The sequence below is a fragment of the Camelina sativa genome, chromosome 13 (assembly GCF_000633955.1).
Source record: "Camelina sativa cultivar DH55 chromosome 13, Cs, whole genome shotgun sequence".
Classification (NCBI taxonomy): Eukaryota; Viridiplantae; Streptophyta; class Magnoliopsida; order Brassicales; family Brassicaceae; genus Camelina; species Camelina sativa.
Genome location: NC_025697.1, coordinates 14,770,062 through 14,788,669, shown reverse-complemented (window position 1 = coordinate 14,788,669; position 18,608 = coordinate 14,770,062). Strand labels below are relative to the sequence as shown.

At 44.9% G+C, this 18,608-nt stretch overlaps 1 protein-coding gene across 1 annotated transcript; it reads right to left on the bottom strand.

Annotated features, from left to right (window-relative positions):
- On the bottom strand, nt 11,401–15,032 carry LOC104738256. Its single transcript, XM_010458459.1, has 4 exons — nt 13,586–15,032; nt 13,270–13,492; nt 11,863–13,171; nt 11,401–11,760 (listed from the first exon to the last, which is right to left on the bottom strand). The coding sequence occupies exons 1-4, from the start codon at nt 15,030–15,032 to the stop codon at nt 11,401–11,403; spliced, it is 3,339 nt and encodes a 1,112-aa protein (XP_010456761.1).

Here is an 18,608-nt window from a genome sequence, read left to right as displayed (position 1 = left end):
CCACACATCTAAGCTAGGTCAAGCACACATGCAAGTTTTTGGCAAAGCATACACACTTTAGATCATAATTAGTTCATGAGGCTAACTTAAAGCATTAAGCAAAGACTTAGAATTAAAACATAGAATAAACAGAATTTAAATCTAACAAAACTCTAAAAATTGCCACCTAAACTAAGATCATCTCCCCCTTTAATTATCCCTTTAAACCCAACTAGAAAACTACACTAGCTTGTTTAAGGGAATCATCAAAGCAAGGTTTAAATAACTCATAAACATAAAAGAATAAATAGAGAAAAAGGATTTAGATATTACTTCAATGATTGTCAAACAAAGTTGTAGGATCTTCTTCCTTTAGAAACTAGAACAAAAGATGGAACAAATAAAGAGAAAGAGTTTGGTGAACTTCAAAGCTTCAAGAGAGAAACGAGAGAGAGCTTCAGGTCGTCGGCTGCTCCTCTAGTCGTGATCTCTTTGCAGGCAGGTGAAGGCACACACTAAACCCTAGGGCTTAGAAGAGTATTTATAGGGTTTTGTTTAGGTTTAGGGTTTTGTAAGGGTAGAAACATCTTTTCTTGTTGAGTGCAGGAAAAGGGGCGGCGTAGGAATGTTCTGGATCGTCGTGACTCCTCCGGGCCGGGCCTCCGTGATGATTGCTAATCCGGCCGTCATTAAAGTCCACTTGGCTGGTTGGTTCTCCTCACGTCGGTTAATAATACGTCTCGGTAAATTGGGAATAACTTCCTGGTGAGTGAATGGATTGACTTGATTCCACCTCTAGAAGAAAGATGACTCTTCCAGCTTTCCATAGACTCCAATTATGTCAAAATATGAATTCGGAAAGTTCTTCAAAGGTGCCCCGTACTGTAAAGCTCTGAATCTTTCCTGAAACGTATTTTCCTTGTCATTTGGTCCTTTTTGCTATAAATCCTGTAAAACTTTCTTGAAACTTAAAATAATTGAAAATAGACATTAAAGCATTGGGTGGTACTAATCCTACTGTTCGAGATGCGTGGAGGACGAGAGTGGAACGTAACTTTCAGTCTCTCAGATGTCCTAAGGAGTTTTGGGTGGACATAGGGGTCAACAACCTGATTTGTGATGCTCAGTTGTGGTGGAGATCAGTGGCTGTTAGGAGAGCGCAGAAGGAGATGTCTTGGGCTGACTTCGTCGAAGCAAGTATTTTCCTAGAGGGCACTAGACCGGTTGGAGGTGCAGTTCCTACAATTATCTCAAGGGACTCGGTCAGTGCGGGAGCTGGACTTGGAGTTCAGTCGACTTCTGATGTATGGCGGTCGGCCGATGGAGTTTGAGGAGGCTAAGATTAGGAGGTTTATTAGGGCCCTTTGTGATGATTTGAGGGTCCATTGTAGAGGGCGGATTTATGTTACGCGTGCAGAGCTGGTTGATACTGCAGCAGAGATTGAGGTAGAAATATGGGCATAGTCAGTTACGATTTGTCCAGCAGTTCAGCCTAGGAAGGCTCAGCATCCTAGAGGTTCTGGAAAGGGCGGCAAGCCTGCGCAGGGGAACAAAAGGAAGTGGGAGGCTACGCAGAGGCCGAGTGGTGCAGGGTGATTCAGGTGTGGGAGCATGGATCACGAGGTGGCTAGCTTTCCCTAGAGGATTCTCCGACAGGAGTGATTCATGTATGCTATCATCGCAGGGAGCCTGGGCACATTAAGCCCAAATGTCCCAAGTTGCAGCATATGGAAGTGGCAGTGGTGCAACATGTAGTGCACCCGAGAGTGCAGCAGGTGGCACGGATTGAGAAGGTGCCACAGGTGTACACAACTGTAGAGACTGGTGGAACCAGTGCCAGGGCGATCACAGGTATAATTTCTGGTATCCAAACTTTGTGAATTCCAGTAGGTTCAGATTTTATGTTTTCTGAACTGAGGAACTTATCACCGTTGTAATTCTGAACTGAATCTAAAGGCAAAGTGTTGTGAAAATGAAAATGACTATTACAACCCTCTCCACTCTCTACTTATACTGCCTAATTACAATTAATACCATATCAATTTATCCTTTGAATCTTGCACTCTATAATAAATGAAATCTTTGACCAGTCTCTCGACCTCCGAAGTGACTTTTCCGTCGTTACACTCTACTTCACTTCTCTAGTCGAGCTTAATGGGTCGGACTCTTCCGCGGCTTCAGCCTGTATTGCTTGTTCGATATGGGCCGAGGCCCACGACCCGAGGTAATTGATCGTGGTACCAACAATTGCCCCCCAAGTCCTTTGAGCTGATCAGTTCGGAGGACTTATGATCTTTTGTCGATCGTTTCAGGAAACTAAATATACTTTGTATCCCATGATTTGATCGTGGTAATGATGAGATTTTACCTTCCCCAACAAGCATTGGGCCCACCATGCGGCGTGGCACACTATAAGAGAGAGAAAAAAACAAACCAAGACTTTTCGCTTTCCTAGGTCATCATTGTTTCCCTTCGACCCTGCGTATAAAGGTAGTCACCTTTTTTCTCTCTTGTTATTTTCAGAATTAGTTTCTTTTGTCGATTTAATCTTCTTTGCTCATGCTTTTCTTGTTCTCTGTCGTTCGCCAGAAAGTTCTTCATCTCTTTCACGCTGATTCATCTTTTCTTCTGTTATAAAGTCATGTCTTCCCCGAAATCTTCTTTGAGTAAACTCACGAAACCGCTTATCCCCGGCACCTTCGGTCCCCATCCACCGTCAATTCTTTCTGACGGTGACATGGCGGAGGTTAGGGGGTTTTACGGAATCCCCTCAGAGATTGAGATCCGGTTTCTGGAGGCTCATGAATCCCTGGAAAACCCTCCTGCTGGTTACTGTTGTGCGTTCGAGAAATTCTTCTCCGCTTGCGGATTATCTTTCCTGCCTCCCGAGCTCATCGTGCGGATGATGTTCGAACTGGGGTTTGCTCTCCCTCAAATGTGTCCGAATTTTGTTCGGATGGTTCTTTGTCTCCAAACTTTGGCTGAGGAGTACAACTATTCGTTGTCCTTGGCTGACTTTTTCCATGTCTATACCGTGAAAACAGGGCGCACCAAAGGCATCCTCTACGTGAGTCCGCTCTCCGGACTTAAGGTTTTCGACGATCTCCCAGAGAAGGACGAGAAATGGCGGAAATTGGTAGTGTAGTGTGCTCTGCTTGGAATTAGCTAGTCTTTTTGACCTTGTATCTTACCTATGTTATTTTTGTTTCAACTCGCTTTGAACGTGGTCAGCTCTCCCACCTCCGCAGAGTTCTTTTCCCGGTTTTGTAGTCATGGTCAAATCGCTTGGGACTCCTTCTCGTGTGAGCGGATCAGAGAGTCCGGAGTAAGGCTCAGAAGACGTTCCCTTGTTCGATCTTCCCCTCCCTGAGTCTTTGACACTTCTTCAATGGGTTCGAGAAAACCCGCTGATTCGTCAGCTTCCGAGGTGAGTGAGACTTTCGTCCCTCCTTGGTGCCCTCCGAACCCCCGTGATTGTTATCGCAGACTCGAGTGATGAACCTCAGGAAAGAGAGGGTCATCCGGCTCCGAGCAATGATCGGGTTGAAGAGAGCCCGCAGAAAGCCGAACAGTCGAAGAAGAGAAAAGAACCTGAATCTTCTTCTACTTTGTGCGAGAAAACCCGAGCTCGAACCAGCTCTTCTGGAGAACAACAAGCTCGGACCAGCTCTTCCGGGGAAAATCGTGGCAAATCCAGCTCGAAAGATGGAGCGCCCCTGTCTGAGAAGAAGTCCAGGGATCCCTCCTCCGTCAAGGAGTCTGGCTCGAAACACGGAGAACCTGTGTGCGAGAAGAAGTCCACGGAACTCTCCTCCGTCAAGGAGTCTAGAGGTTCTTCCTCTAAGCCTCCCCCCCCCCCGAAAGAACAGCGTCACTCACCTCGCGGTAAGTAGGATCTTAGGGATAGTGTGTCTACACCTGAATTTTAGTTGGAATAATTTGTTTACTTTGTGCTGCTCCTCCTGTTTCCCCAGCTTATTTGATGAGAAGCTACGCCCGCCCTATGGTTCGCGTCCCAGCTTTCGCTGATATGTCCGGGACTAACCGGGGGAACTTCTTCCGGTTTGCGGATAAAATCGGGGAGATCAGTAACTAATTTTAAACTTAGTTAGTCTCTGAAGTGACTGCACTTCAACAGAAGGTGGCAGACCTCAAAGCCCAAGTAGCAGAGTTCACCCGGCTGGAAGCTAAAAACACTAAGACCGTGGAGAAGGCCGAGCAGATCCGAGTTCGAATGAAGAAGGCTGATGTCGAAGTGCTGGACCTCGGGATAGCCAACAAAGATCTTCGGGGAAAATTAAAAAAGGTCGGTGAGCTCTATTATGAGGCCGCGAATAATGAGAAGGCTGCCAAGAACATGCTGCACGAGGTCGAGCTTCGCAACCAGCTTCTGGAGGCCGACAACAGCTGCAAGATGGAGAAAGTGCAGAGGGAGGATAGGCAATCAATGAGGCGGGCCCTTCACCCTCTAATTGAAAAGATGAAGGTACACTTTTAGGAGAGGGATAGGTTAGCTCCCGCTCTAATCCGAGCTGCCGAAATTAGAGCCAATCGAATGCTTATTGAGGAGATCTCTCGGGGGGGGGGAATCCAAGACATCGAGGCGGAGCTCGGGATCCTACGGGTTGATGAGGAGAAGGCTGATGTTGAGGTCACGAAGGTAACTATCCGTGACTTTGACCTTTCTGCAAAGAGCCCTCCCTTAGTATCCTGGACTAACTTCGGACAACTGTCAAACCAGGAACTGGACATTATCCGTGGTAATACTACTGCGGAGGTGGGAATCGCCCGACCCTGCCCTCGCTTCTGATCAGCAATTGACCAAGTTCGGGGTTGTTTTTGCACGAGTTGCCCCCTTTTGCTAGACTTTGTTCAGGGCTTTTGGTCAGGGTGACCGCCCCGGACTAAAGATATTCTATTTTAATCCAGCTAGTTCCATTTTTCCTCTATGCTTACTAAGTTCAAATCCTTTACTAACAAGAATTTAACTTTAAAAAACTCTTAATAGAGAGAATCTCGACTTATAAAGAGTTAGAAATTAGACTAAGCCCGCGAGATCGGATTGTGACTAATCGGGGTAAGACTGCAAGCTCTCTAAGGGATTCCTAGACAGTATGAAGTAAGACTTCGACTTAAATGGATCTACGAAGTTACTTCAGTTTTTTAAAAAATTCGAAGCTAACAATGTTTCAAGGTAAGATTTCGGTTTGTAGTAGTACTTCAGTTTTAAAGATTATACGAAGCGGACTTCGGTTTTCATTGTTACGAAGTGAAAATTCGGTTTTTGAATTGTACAAAGTAGTACTTCAAAATTATACGAAGCGAGGCAGACTTCGGTTTTAAAGATTATAAGAAGCGGACTTCGGTTTAGATATTATACGGAACAGAACTTTGTTCTCGTCGCTGCAAAGTGAGACTTCGGTTTTCGGTTTTCAGTAAAAATTTACAATGTGAAACTTCAGTTTAAATAAATTTCACAAAGTAAGACTTCGGTTTTGAGAAAGTGAGACATTGGTAGCAGGAAGTTTAAAGAAACTTTGTTTTTATTTGATGTAAGTAGCTGGTCGTAGTTCTCGGGATCAAGCCAGTCGTAGTTCGATACAAAGTTAAGATCAAACTAATTATAAAAGCGTTTCAGGTGTAAAGAGTTCCACGACCTCAATACGGGTTTCCCATCCGAATCATCCAGTCGATAGACGCCATTTTGGACTTCGCGTGTGATCTTGTATGGACTTTCTCAGTTGATTCCTAGTTTTTCAGCATTTTCCTCCTCGGTATTCTCATAGACCTTCTGAAGCACTAGATCGGCGATTGCCAAGAGCCTCCCTCGGACTTTGGAATTATAGTAACGGGCTACCGCGTTTTGGTAGTTTTGCATTAGAACCGTGGCCCGTCCCCATCGTTCGTTTATGACGTCGAGAGTGTCTTGTAGGAATTCTTCATTTTCCGCTGTCCAAGATGGATTTAATGTGGTGCGGACTACGGGTACCTCTATGTCAGCTTGGAGAATGGCATCGACCCCATAGACCAAGGAAAAAGGCGTCTCATTGGTGACCCGGCGAGGTGTGGTTTGGATTGCCCAGAGTACGCCTTGCAATTTATCCCGCCACCGTCCTTTGCGAGACTCCAGCCGTTTCTTTAAATTAGCTAGAATGACCTTATTCATTGCTTCAGCTTTCCCATTCCCTTGCGGATAGCGAGGAGTTGACTTGCTAAGCCGTATTTTCCACTTTGCACAAAAGCTTTTGAATTTCGAGGAGATGAACTGTGGACCATTACCTGTGGACTCATCACAGCTGCATAAACCGCTGCTTCTACCCACTTGGAGAAGTAATCAGTAAGTGCTAGCACGTACTAAACTCCTGCCGGTCCCCGATGTAAGGGACCAATAATATCCATGGACCACCTCATAAATGGGTAAAGTGAGGACACGGAACACAGAAGCTTGGTAGGGTGATGAATTATCGGAGCGTGTTTCTGAAATTTCTCGTAAGTTCGGGAATATTCCTCGTAGTCGGCAAGCATAATAAGCCAGAATTATCCCTGTCTTTTGATCTTCAAGGCCAAAGTATGGCCTCCGGAGTGGTTACCTTGGGTCCGTCCTGAACAGCTCCCATCAATGCTGCAGACTCTTTTTCAGCGATGCATGTTAAATAAGGGCCAGCTGTGCTTCGACGCATGAGTCCCTTACCATAGATGCAATAACGCGCACTTATGATCTTAAGCTTCCTTGCAGCCCACTTATCGGTCGGGAGGTCACCTTTTTCCAGATAAGCCCATATCGGACTTCGCCAGTCTCCTGCCCCCTGATTATCATTTGTATTGTCTAAGGGTTGATGTAGGACGATAGGCAGCTCACGGCTCGGTGTGTGAGACTGCTCTGGTGTGCTGACTGCAGCATCAGTCTTTGTCTCCTCAAGAGGCGGGTGAGTAGCTTCTTATATTGTAGCAGGAGTTTCTGGATTTTCTACGGACGAGGGAGCGCGAGCTACCTGCCTGACTGACTGGGACTATGGAGTACCGTGCGTAGTGGTTGTGTTGCTAGAATGATGATTGAATGAGACTGGAAGTATGGTCTCAACTTCCTTGCTTAAACCACTACGGCCAAGGCCAATATTTCCATCTATGGATACCTAGATTCGGCTCCTGTGAAATATTTATTAACATAGAAAATGGGCATTTGCTCCTCCCTTTCCTCACGAACTAGGACTCCACTTACTGCAATTTCCGAGACGGTAACATACTGAAAAAGTGCCACATTAAATTCTGGCTTTGCCAGAACTGGCGGTTCAGATCGATAAGTCTTTAGCTGGGAGAACGCCTCTTCGCACTTCTCGTCCCAATCGAACTGCCTCCCCCCTTTCTTCAGTATTTGGTAGAAAGGGAGACATTTTTCCGTGGACCGCGAGATAAAACGATAGAGCGCTGTTATGCGTCCATTAAGGCGTTGAACCTCTCTCAAGGTCCTGGGGGAACTCATGGATTAAAATACATTGATTTGCCTAGGGTTCGCCTCTATGCCCCGATGTACCCTAGGAATTCTCCTAACGGAATTGCGAATGTGCATTTCGTGGGATTGAGCTTCATTCTGAACTGATGTAAGTCGTCGAGGTGCGAACTGGCTTCCACTGACTTTGCTAACATGTCGTCGATATAAACCTCCATGGTTTTCCCGAGCTGTTTTTCGAACATACTATTCACCAGACGTTAGTAAGTTGCTCCAGCGTTCTTCAGTTCGAACATCCTATTCAATGGTCTATGATGAACGTTGTCTTCTCCTACTCGTCTGGGTGGATGAGGATCTGATAGTAACTGGAGAACGCGTCAAGGCAGGACATTAGCTCGTGGCCCGAGGTCGACTTGACAAATCTATCCATGTGCGGGAGAGGAAAACAGTCCTTTGGGCATGCTTTATTCAGGTCGGTGAAGTCAACACAGACTCACAACTTTTTGTACTTATTCTTCACAGCTATAGTGTTTGCGAGCTATTCCGGATATTTCACTTCACGGATCTGTGCAGCCTTGAGCAGCCTGTTTACTTCCAAGTTGACGACTTCGGCTCGCTCGGGACCTTGCTTCCTTCGCTTCTGTTTTACTGGTCAGAAAGTTGGATCCACATTTAAATCATGCGAGATGATGTCGAGACTGATTCCGGCCATTGCTTCGACTGACCACGCGGAAGTAGTTATATGCTCTTGGAGGAAGGAGATTAAAATGGCCCGCAGTTCGCTCCCCAATCCTGCTCCTATCTTGCTTCCTTGATCCAAATACTTCGCATTAATTAATATGGCTTCGGTGAGGTTGCTTGTAAGCGGCTTTCGGACTGGATTCTTGGCGACCTCGAGCTCTGGCTGCTCTTGGACCAATAGCTTATGACTCACGAGATAACAGCTCCTTGCAGTCTTCTGGCTTCTCGGGATCTCTTGAACTCCTTGAGTGGTTGGGAATTTGACGCATTGATGGTACGTCGACGAGACTGCCCTCATTTGAAATAGCCATGGTGTCCCCATTATCGCATTGTAGGGCGCAGGTCGGTCAAACACCGTGAAATCCACCATTAAACCTACACCTTGAGTGGAGACAGGGAGAGTAATTGTCCCTAAGGACATCGACGTCTAACTTGTAAACGAAACTAGAGGTGAAGGAGGACCTGCGATGTGTTCCTTCCCGATTCCCATTCTAGTGAGGGTTTCCAAGAAAATCAAGTCCACCGAGCTCCCAGTATCTATTAGGATTCGGCATACCTCAAGATTCGCGACGTCGACTGATATGACCAAAGCGTCGTCGTTTGGGGAGTTTAAATCCTCCCTCTCCTTTTCCGAGAAGGTGACTTCGGGTAGGTCATTCGCAGTAAGTTTTATCCGCTTAGGTCCCGAGGTAGTTCGTTTATGGTGGTGATCCTTGATCGCCGTTATCGAGTTGCGAAATAGACGTGACCCGCCCATAATGACGTCTATACTTTTCTTGGGACCTGCATCGTTATCAAGGTCAATATATGCCTACTTTGGCTTCTATGATGGTGGGGCGTCCTCGTCTGCCTCGGACACAAATTTCTCAGCGAGAAGATGCATCAGTTTCTTGCAATCCCGAGTTGAGTGTTCGTTGGTCTTCTGAAGTTCACAAGATGCGTTTTCATCTCGTATCTACTTGTTACTTGGCAGGATTCCGCTCTGGGAGCATGGTGAAAAGGGTGGCTTAGCCGGCGATCCTCTCTGAGAACCCTTTTGAGGAGATTTCTCTATTGCGAAGGTTCCGAACCTGTGGTTTTTTTAACCAGTATTGGTGCCTCGAACCTAGGTTTCGACGTGGCTTTATGCTTTTGGGCTGCTGCCGCATTTTCTTCTTCCGCGACTATCCAGTTCGAAGCGCGCTGCAAGCCATCCTGAATGGTGGCGAACTGGTTGAAGGTTAACTCTTCGCGAACACAGGATTCGTGCCAGAGGCCGTTCTTTAGAGCGGCCAGGGCAGTTGAATTCGAGAGTCCCGGGATCTGGACTTGGATTTCCTTGCACTTGGTGAATGGTTATATAAGAGCGAAGTGATTCCCCAACTGCTGGCTTAGGTTCCAAAGTTTGGCATTCGTTACCGCCGTTTCAATCAAGCTAGAGTATTACTTGAAAAAAGAGGTTGACAGTTCCGTGAAGTTAGTAATAGAACCGGCTTCTAAGGACACGAAGCAAAGCAGAGCGGGTCCGCAAAACGTTTTTGCGAACAGCTTACATTATCCGGCGTCGGCTTCGTGAGGTTGGAGGTCCACACGGCTGGCTGTAAGCAGGAAACCTTTGAGGTGGGTCATCAGATCCCATTTCCCTTCGTAGCTAGAGAAAGTTATCTTTCATGTGTCCTTAACACGGACTCGAGATATATCTAGTGCCGAAGTGGTTGCACTGTGCACCATGGATCGCATGTCTCGGATCTCTTCTTGTATGCGATAGAACTCGGGGTTCTAGACGAAACCCGAAGTTAGGTTTTCCTGAGGAAGACTCCCTTCCATGGGTGGAGGGACCCGAACTGGGACTTCTGAGGAATCGGCAACTTCAACTTGCACTGGAGTACAGTTGTCTGCGACACGTGATGGTGCCACTTGAGAAGTAGTTTGAGGTGGGAAACTGTCTCCGGGAGCGTCCTGTTGCGGGGTGAGTGGTTGGTTGGTGCCTGCGAAATCCAGAGCGCGTCGTCGTGGATTTTGCTCAGAGGAAAGGAGGTCAACGCGGTTGGTATACGCGCGGTCGGTATATGAAGCCGACAGATCGGTGACCGAATTGGCAATTGTCTCTAACCGAGCAGAAACTTGTCCTTCCAGACCGTCAAAGCGATCGGACAAGTTAGTGGAAGCCGCTTGTTGGCGATCTGATTTCTCCGCTAAATCTTGCAATAATTTTTGAATTATTTCCAAAGGTACCTGGTTGGAGGATTCATGAGCCATAACGGCGTTGTACGGCGCAGATCTGAAAGAAAAAGGTCGGAACTACTAAGAGTATAGGTGATAATCACCCTCCTTCTAGCACGAAATGTGAGAACAGAAACTGAATTCTCCTTACGAAGTGTTTTCTGAACTGAGGAACTTATCACCGTTTTAATTCCGAACATAATCTAAAGGCAAAGTGTTGTGAAAATGAAAATGACTATTATTACTCTCTTGAAAGTTTTTCGATCCCCTTTTTTACAATCTTCCCCCTCTCTACTTTACTGCCTAATTACAATTAATACTATATCAATTTATCCCTTGAATCTCGCACTCTATAATAAATGAAATCTTAGACCAATCTCCTGACATCCGAAGTGACTTGTCCGCCGTTAAACTCTACTTCACTTCTCTGGTCGAGCTTAATGGGCCAGACTCTTCCGCGACTTCAGCCCGTATTGCTTGTTGGTTATGGGCCGAGGCCCATGACCTGAGGTAACTGATTGTGGTACCAACAACTCTTCCCAGGATCGATGAGTTGGTTGATCAGCTGAGAGGTGTTACTTGGTTCTCCAAGATAGATCTGGCGTCGGGTTATCATCAGATTCTGATAGATGAGGCATATGTGAGGAAGACTGCATTAAGGATGAGGTATGGGCATTATGAGTTTGTGGTGATGCCGTTTGGGTTGACTAATGCACCAGCATCGTTTCTGAGATTAACAGATCATGTTTGGTTGCACCATTCCACATTAATATGAGCATGATATTTAAGAGACAAAACACGATCACAAGGAAACATATATCTATTGTCACAGTGGAAACCATTTTTTCTTCTTCTATACACTGGGTAACCTTCCTTATCAATGTTTGTCGTGTTTACATGTGGTTTTGGGAAAAACTTTGTATAGCTACTGTAACGCCCCCGAACCGCCGTATGGCCAGGCGGACCGCGGACGGCACCAGGACGCCACTATGGAAACGTTCACCAACGATACGGCCGGGTGCAAGAACGAATTAGGACCCTTTGGCCAGTCCATTCCGGTCAGGTACAGTTATTCTTCCATTAAGGAGTAAGGTGTCATCATTCGCTAAATGGTAACCACTTGCATTCGGCCAGTCTAAACTCTTCAATTCCTCAATGATCTTCTTCAGGTTCTTGTCTTTGGGTTGCTCTTCACGAATTTGATGTAGTAGGCTCACTTGAGTTACGGCTTGTAAACCCAACGGGTCACTAGATTCTCCTTCTAAGGCTAGAAGCCTTACCTTCTTCAATTCGTCGGCTAGAGACTCCACGTCTCTTTCGACATCAATTTGTGCTTTCCTTCGACTTAGCGCATCTGCCACTACATTTGCTTTGCCTGGGTGGTACTGGATCTTCAAATCTTAATCGACAACAAATTCCATCCATCTTCTCTGGCGCAAATTAAGATCTGGTTGCGTGAACAAGTATTTAAGACTTTGATGATCCGTAAATACCTGGACAACTTCTCCATACAAATACGATCTCCATATCCTTAACGCAAACACCACGGCTGCCATTTCTAAGTCATGGGTGGGGTAGTTCTCCTCATGCTTCCTTAACAGTTTGGAGGCATAGGCAATCACTCTATCTCCTTGCATCAAAACACATCCAACACCAACTCTTGACGCATCTGTGAACACAGAGTATGGCTGATTCGGCTCGGGTAGAGCTAACACTGGTGTTGTTGTCAATGCTCCCTTTAGCTTTCTAAAAGCTTCTTCCACCTCTTCGCTCCATATAAAAGGTACTCCTTTACCAGTGATTCGTGTCAAAGGTTTTGCAATAGATGAAAACCCCTTTACGAACTTCCGGTAATAGCCTGCCAGGCCTAAGAAACTTCTAACTTCTGACACTGAGGTTGGCTTCGGCCAATCCTGAATTGCGGCAATCTTTTCTGGGTCGGCGGACACGCCTTGCTCTGAAACTCGGTGTCCTAAGAATCCAATTTCCCTTTGCCAGAACTTGCACTTGCTGAACTTGGCAAACAGTTTCATCTCCCTTAGTCTCTCCAACACTTTCTTCAAATGCTCCGCGTGCTCCTCTGCACTCCGTGAATATATAAGGATGTCATCGATGAATATTATCACAAATCGATCCAAATAGTCATGGAAGACTTCATTCATTAACCGCATGAATGCTGTCGGTGCATTGGTAAGTCCAAACGGCATTACCACGAACTCATACTGGCCATATCTTGTTTGAAAAGCAGTCTTCATCACATCCTGTTCTGCAATCGAGATCTGATGGTAACCGGAGGCTAAATCAATTTTCGAAAACCAACTTGCTCCTCTGAGTTGATCTAACAGCTCATCAATCTGCGGGAACGGATACTTGTCCTTGATAGTTATGTTATTGATTCCTCGGTAATCAATACACAAACGCATGCTTCCGTCCTTCTTCTTGACAAATAGCACTGGGGCTTCCCATGGCGATGAACTTGGTCGAATAAAACCCTTCTCCAACAAATCCTCTAACTGAGTTTTAAGTTCTGCCAACTCGGCTGGTGCCATGCGATAAGGTGCTTTAGCAATTGGGGTAGCTCCGGGCTCAAGATTTATGGTAAAAGGATGATTCCTTGGTGGAGGCAATCCTTCTAACGGTCTGAACACGTCCTCGTAGTTCCTGACTACGGCGATGTCCTCAACTTCCATGCCTTCTTTGTCATCTCCTCCCACAGCGGTAAAAGTGACTAGATAAACATTATCTTCTTCGAATGATCTTCCAATCCTTACTGCCGATGCGAAGTATGCCGTCTTACTCGGGCTAATTCCATTGAAAACTAGAGGTCTATATGGGCTTGGTGCTCCGACAACCAATCCATTCCCAAAATAGCATCAAATCTTTCCAACGGCATCACTAACGGACTTACCGGAAGGTTGATCTCTTGCAAGACTATCGACACTTCCCTGAACCATCTTCTTGTCTTCAGCGGTGGTTGATTACCAGCAGTGTAGACATTAATGTTCACCTCTTCTTCCTCACACAAGTCTTCGAACTTGTCAGCCACTTCAGGAGTCACAAAACTATTGGACGCTCCCGAATCGAACAGTACATGTGTGGGGTTACCACCAACAAGTAATGTTCCTAAATGCAAGGCAAATATAAAAAAAAATGCAATGCAAAAACTAATCACACAAACACACAAACAATCACAAGAGAGTTATAACCCAATCAAACCTGTTATAGGGCCTTTCGCGGGCTTTGGAGGTTTGGGTGGCTCTATTCCTAAAGCAAAAACATTTGCTGGGGTTTCTTGCTTCTTTGATGGGGGTTCCTTCACTTGCTGCACTGGCTGGGCACGGTTCACAGTTTGGGCGTTCAGTTTGATCGGCTTCGATGGACATGAGGTCGCATAGTGTCCCATCTCGCCACAGTAGAAACATGTGACGGATGACAGACCGGTATTCTTTGTTTCCACAACGTTTGGACAAGCTCGAGCAAAATGCCCCAGTTGACCACACACATAGCATCCCCGAGGGTCCATGTTGTTCGCAGTACGTCCTCCTTGGTTAACAGTCATATTGACTTTACCACGGCCTGCGCCCCAATTTCGTCCTGCTACTTGATTCACCTTCCGAAAGTTTACAATCCTATTCTGCTGCACTGGTTCCTTCTTTTTCTCTTGGGCCATAATCTCTTTTTCCGTCTCGATGGCCTCCTCAACACTCACTGCTCTCTCCTCCACTTCTGCAATGCTCCAGTATGTCACAGTGTGCAACCTTCCCTTTATATCTGGCCTGAGTCCGTTAAAGAATCTCCGGGCCATAACTAACTCATCGTCATTACCTTGGTACAAATATCTCCGAAGTCTTGTAAAAACTCTCCCATAGGCTCGAACACTTAATTCACCTTGTTCTAGTCGCAAGAATTGATTCTCTAGTCGGTCACGCGTCTCTGGTGGAAAGTACTTTTGGTCAAACTCCCTCTTGAATATATCCCATGATATAGTCTGATATCGATAGCGAGAAACCACGCTATCCCACCATGCAAGAGCATCTTCTTCTAGGAATTTGACTGCGATTGGTCTTCTAAATTCCTCTGGACATCTTGACATTTCAAAGTTAGTCTCCAATTCTCTTATCCATGTGTCTGCTAGGACCGTGTTCGGATCTCCTTTGAACTTGGGAAGTCCTAGATTCCTCATCATCGTCACTAATTTTAAAAAGTGATCTGATGAAGTTTCTGCTGATTGATTTCCTTGGTTTTGCTGCTGCTGCTGAATCATGTGGTTCAAAATATCTTGAATCATCTTAAGTGTTTGTTGGGTCTCTAGTACATTCGGCTCTCTCGGGCCTTCTCCACGAACTTGGTCTCCTCTTGGCATGTTCTGGTTCAAATTGGCAGTAAACTGACCATTCGATGAAAATCCTGGTGCTGGCTGGTACATATTCTCCGGCGGATTGTACCGAGTTGAACGTAATGGTGTATATCTCGGCGTCGCGACAGGTACATCCCATTCAGGCATAAACATGTTTGGTTCGAATATGCCTGGAAACGATTCCTCCTCTTGGGCATCCCCAAAATGCGGACCCCATTCCTCCGGACCAAACTGTTGACTTGAACCCCTCCCTGTGTCTGGTGAAAAGTGCATCGATCTAGACCTTTTGGATCCTTGACCAGACATCTGCATCCACGATCAACAAAGGGTTTACTTAATCCCATCTAACCCTAAGTGATGAACGAACCGGATTATCCTAAGTGTCTACTGCGACCATTTTGACTCGATAAAATCTGAAAACGCAAGTAATATATAGCATCATAACCATGCTCTGATACCACCGTTGTAACGCCCCGAACCGCCGTATGGTCGGGTGGACCACGGACGGCACCGGGACGCCACTATGGAAACGTTCACCAACGATCCGGCCGGGTGCAAGAACGAATCAGGACCCTTTGGCCAGTCCACCGGTGAGGTTCCCGACCACACGATACATCCTTAAGGCTTTGCAACCCTACAGACACGCCGTGCGTTGAGCCGACTCAGACAAAGTCTATATCAATACCACTCGCCCGATTAAAAGAAATCTGAATACTTTATTAGGTGAAAAGAGTTTATTACAAAACCGATACCAAAAGATCTTAGAGTTCTTGGATAAGGCCTAGTGCCAAAGTTTGATTCAAAGTAAAACATACTTGTATTTTACAATAGACACAAAATAAAACTACTCCGGGTTCCTATCGTTCACCACGCCCTCTAGTTCCCTCTAGGGTTTCCTGCAACACAAATTATTATCATAAGTAATCTAGTATTACTTAGTGAGCTAAGGGTTCCTGCAAAGAGATTAGCCCCAATCCCAAACCCCAATAACATACAACATGCAAGCAAGCAATCAACAAACACTCAACAACAATCAGAGAATGGCATGCGGAAGATAATGAGCTACGCAAATTCATCTAACAAGCAAATACCACAACATGCAACAATATGCAACAACATGCATGCAACAACATGCAACAACACAAACTTGAATAAAAACAAGAAGTTTTAAACAAGTTTAATTTATGGGCCCGGTATGCTTCCTTTCCTTAACACCCCTTTAAACTACCGCATTACAACCACAAAGGCATGTAACCGGACTTCACTCAGAGCCACACCATCGTGTAGACAGCTTCGGCCAGGGTAGCGAGTCCAGTAACCTCGGAGCTCTTCGTAACCAACCATACAAACACACGAACATGGGTTGCATGTCGCGGCTGCATGTGGTACGGAATAGGAAGGACAGCCATACCCCAATCTTACTACGCTAGCCGGAATTTCTCGCGGACTACAACGCATTAAGACTTCACCAAAGTTGATACTTGAGTTTTTATGGTTTTTAAGCTCATAATTTTACAAGTATCTTAACTTAGTTACCACCCTTGTTACTAGAACATTTCGAACTAGCAACCGGTGTAACCTCACAGCGCATGCATTTAAACAAGAAAATCACAAAAAAAATTCAAGTAAAAATGCAACTAAATGCGCATGCAAACCGTGCACTAGATGGATGTCTTTAATCCCCATCTAGCCCGGCGAAATATGTTCCTAAACTCACAGTAAACCGTCGAGGATCGGTCTCCCTTGATGAGCTTTACTCGCGGCACACTCGGATGTCTTCCTTGTTGAAAACGATTTCCTTGTCGTTTCACCTCGCGGTCGATAGTCGATAGTCTTGGCTTGCTTCTTCTCTTCTTTCTTTCTTTCCCTCGCGGCAATACTCTTCTTCCTTCTCTCTCGCGGACTTGCCTTCTCTTTTCTCTCTTCTCTCTCGCTCAACTTCTCTCTCAATTTTCTCTCCTTACCCCTTTGTAACTTTGTGCGAAAATGAGATAAGTGAGGCTCCATTTATAGAGAGCTTGGACGGTGGAGGCAACCAATGCATGCGATTCTTTTCTCTTTCTCTTAGTGCATGTGATTTCACAAGTGTGAGAGTTTAGCATCAACACTTGGCTACTAAGCTCCACTTCCTCCACTTGATTTCTTTAATCTCCCACTAATTCTCCATTATCTCCTCTTGATTTAAATAATCTTAGTGGAAAATCTCACTTTGAATTTTTTAATCTTCCATGAATAAAATATTCAACTCCAGTAGTGGGCTCCTTCCCACCTTTGGTTCACGTCCGCGTACGTTCTTGATCGTTCGGCTTCATCCATTACGTTCGTTCGTGCACGTACATCCGGTACGGTACATGGTACATGGTACCATCGACCATCTCTCGATTCGTCCAGAATTTTTTGGACATTACTTCCGTAATTCTTCTACTCTCCTTCCTTGCCTTCCATTCGTGTCCCTTGCACGTCCTTGGACCAGGGATTTTTATTTTGAATTTTACCCCTTGGTGAGGGTCATTAGCCCTACCTTCCTCCATGGAAGGAGATAAAAGATTAACAGTACCACACGGACCAAGAATCTTAAATTATGATATTATATTGTAGAGTTCCGGATCTATATCCTTCTCTGGTATTTCAGCACAAATAATCATATCAATTATATCAGCTGTTGGGAACTTATAGTAAGGATTCATCCATACGATAATATGACCATGCAAAAGACTCCTCTTTTGAAACTCTACTATATACATAGCTGCATAATAATTTAAATATTTAGTATATGATATATAATTGTATTATAAGAATAATAGTCACTCTTTAGGAATTATTATTATTTCTGAAAAAGAAAAGAAGATATAGAATTTAAAACTTGAAACTGTTTTCCCAAATATATGTCTTCTGGTGATGTCATCCATTAGATTCTCAAGTTTGATCTTGAATACTTTGCAAATGGTGTTTGGCCTACCTTTAGCCTTTAGCTTCCTCTCATTTACAAATCTTGTGATTTATGGGCATTTAGGATAACATGTGAATGTAATAAACAGGTCTGGAAAACCAAACTTCTTACATGTAGTCATTGCATCAAGGTAGCTCTACCGCATATACCTTGGACCACCAGTAAAAGAAGAGGGTAGTACGAAAGAGTCTCCTTGATTGCTTTGATCATCATCAACGGCTTTTGCTGCTTTCCTCAAATCTTCTTTGTATGTCCTTCGGAGTTTCTTTTGCTTTTTTTCAAAAACCCAAGCCTAATTGTTTCGATCATGGTATCAGCATCAACAACAAAACTGTTGTAGTAAATGCTTTGATCTTAGTAGCATATACTTCTCATTTTTCCTTTCTTGAAGCATAAACGCAAATCACTGTCTCATGCTTATATCCTTTTGCGCCTTTTTTTAATCCTTTTTCTTTGTCTGTTTCTTTGATTTTTTGTTACTGGTTAACTTTGTCTTTTTAATATCAAGCCTGTAGCCATCTTCTCCTCTTGGAAACAACAAAGGATACTGTAGAGCTATATATGCTACATGACATTCATGGATCCTTAGTAATTTTCCGCTACTTTTTTTAAGAACAATATCTCGCTTATCCATATCTTCATTGATATCTCCTGGAATCAATGCAACAACTTCAGAGTCTGGTGACACCCCGGTTTCAGAGACTTGCGGAGAGTTTTAAAAGAATTGACTTGGCCACCTACGTCACCAAAGTGCACTTATATTTTCGGTCAAGGGTCCTGAAACTAGTATCTTTCTTGTGTGTGTGTGATGGAATGTGAATGAATGATATGATGATGAACAATGGTGAAAGCAAGGTGTTTCAATTCCCCTTATGCAGTTGTAGTATAAGAGGTGTCAATCCAATCTGAGTGTTTGCAATCAATCAGGATGT

Bases quoted from the DNA above. Each gene is read 5' to 3' on its own strand.
- LOC104738256 (XM_010458459.1), bottom strand. From the start codon at position 15,032: ATGTCTGGTCAAGGATCCAAAAGGTCTAGATCGATGCACTTTTCACCA. The intron at 13,172-13,269 runs GTTAGTGATGCC...CAATGGAATTAG, and splicing joins ATCAACCTTCCGGTAAGTCC to CCCGAGTAAGACGGCATACT. The intron at 11,761-11,862 runs GTATTTACGGAT...TAAGATTTGAAG, and splicing joins TGTATGGAGAAGTTGTCCAG to ATCCAGTACCACCCAGGCAA.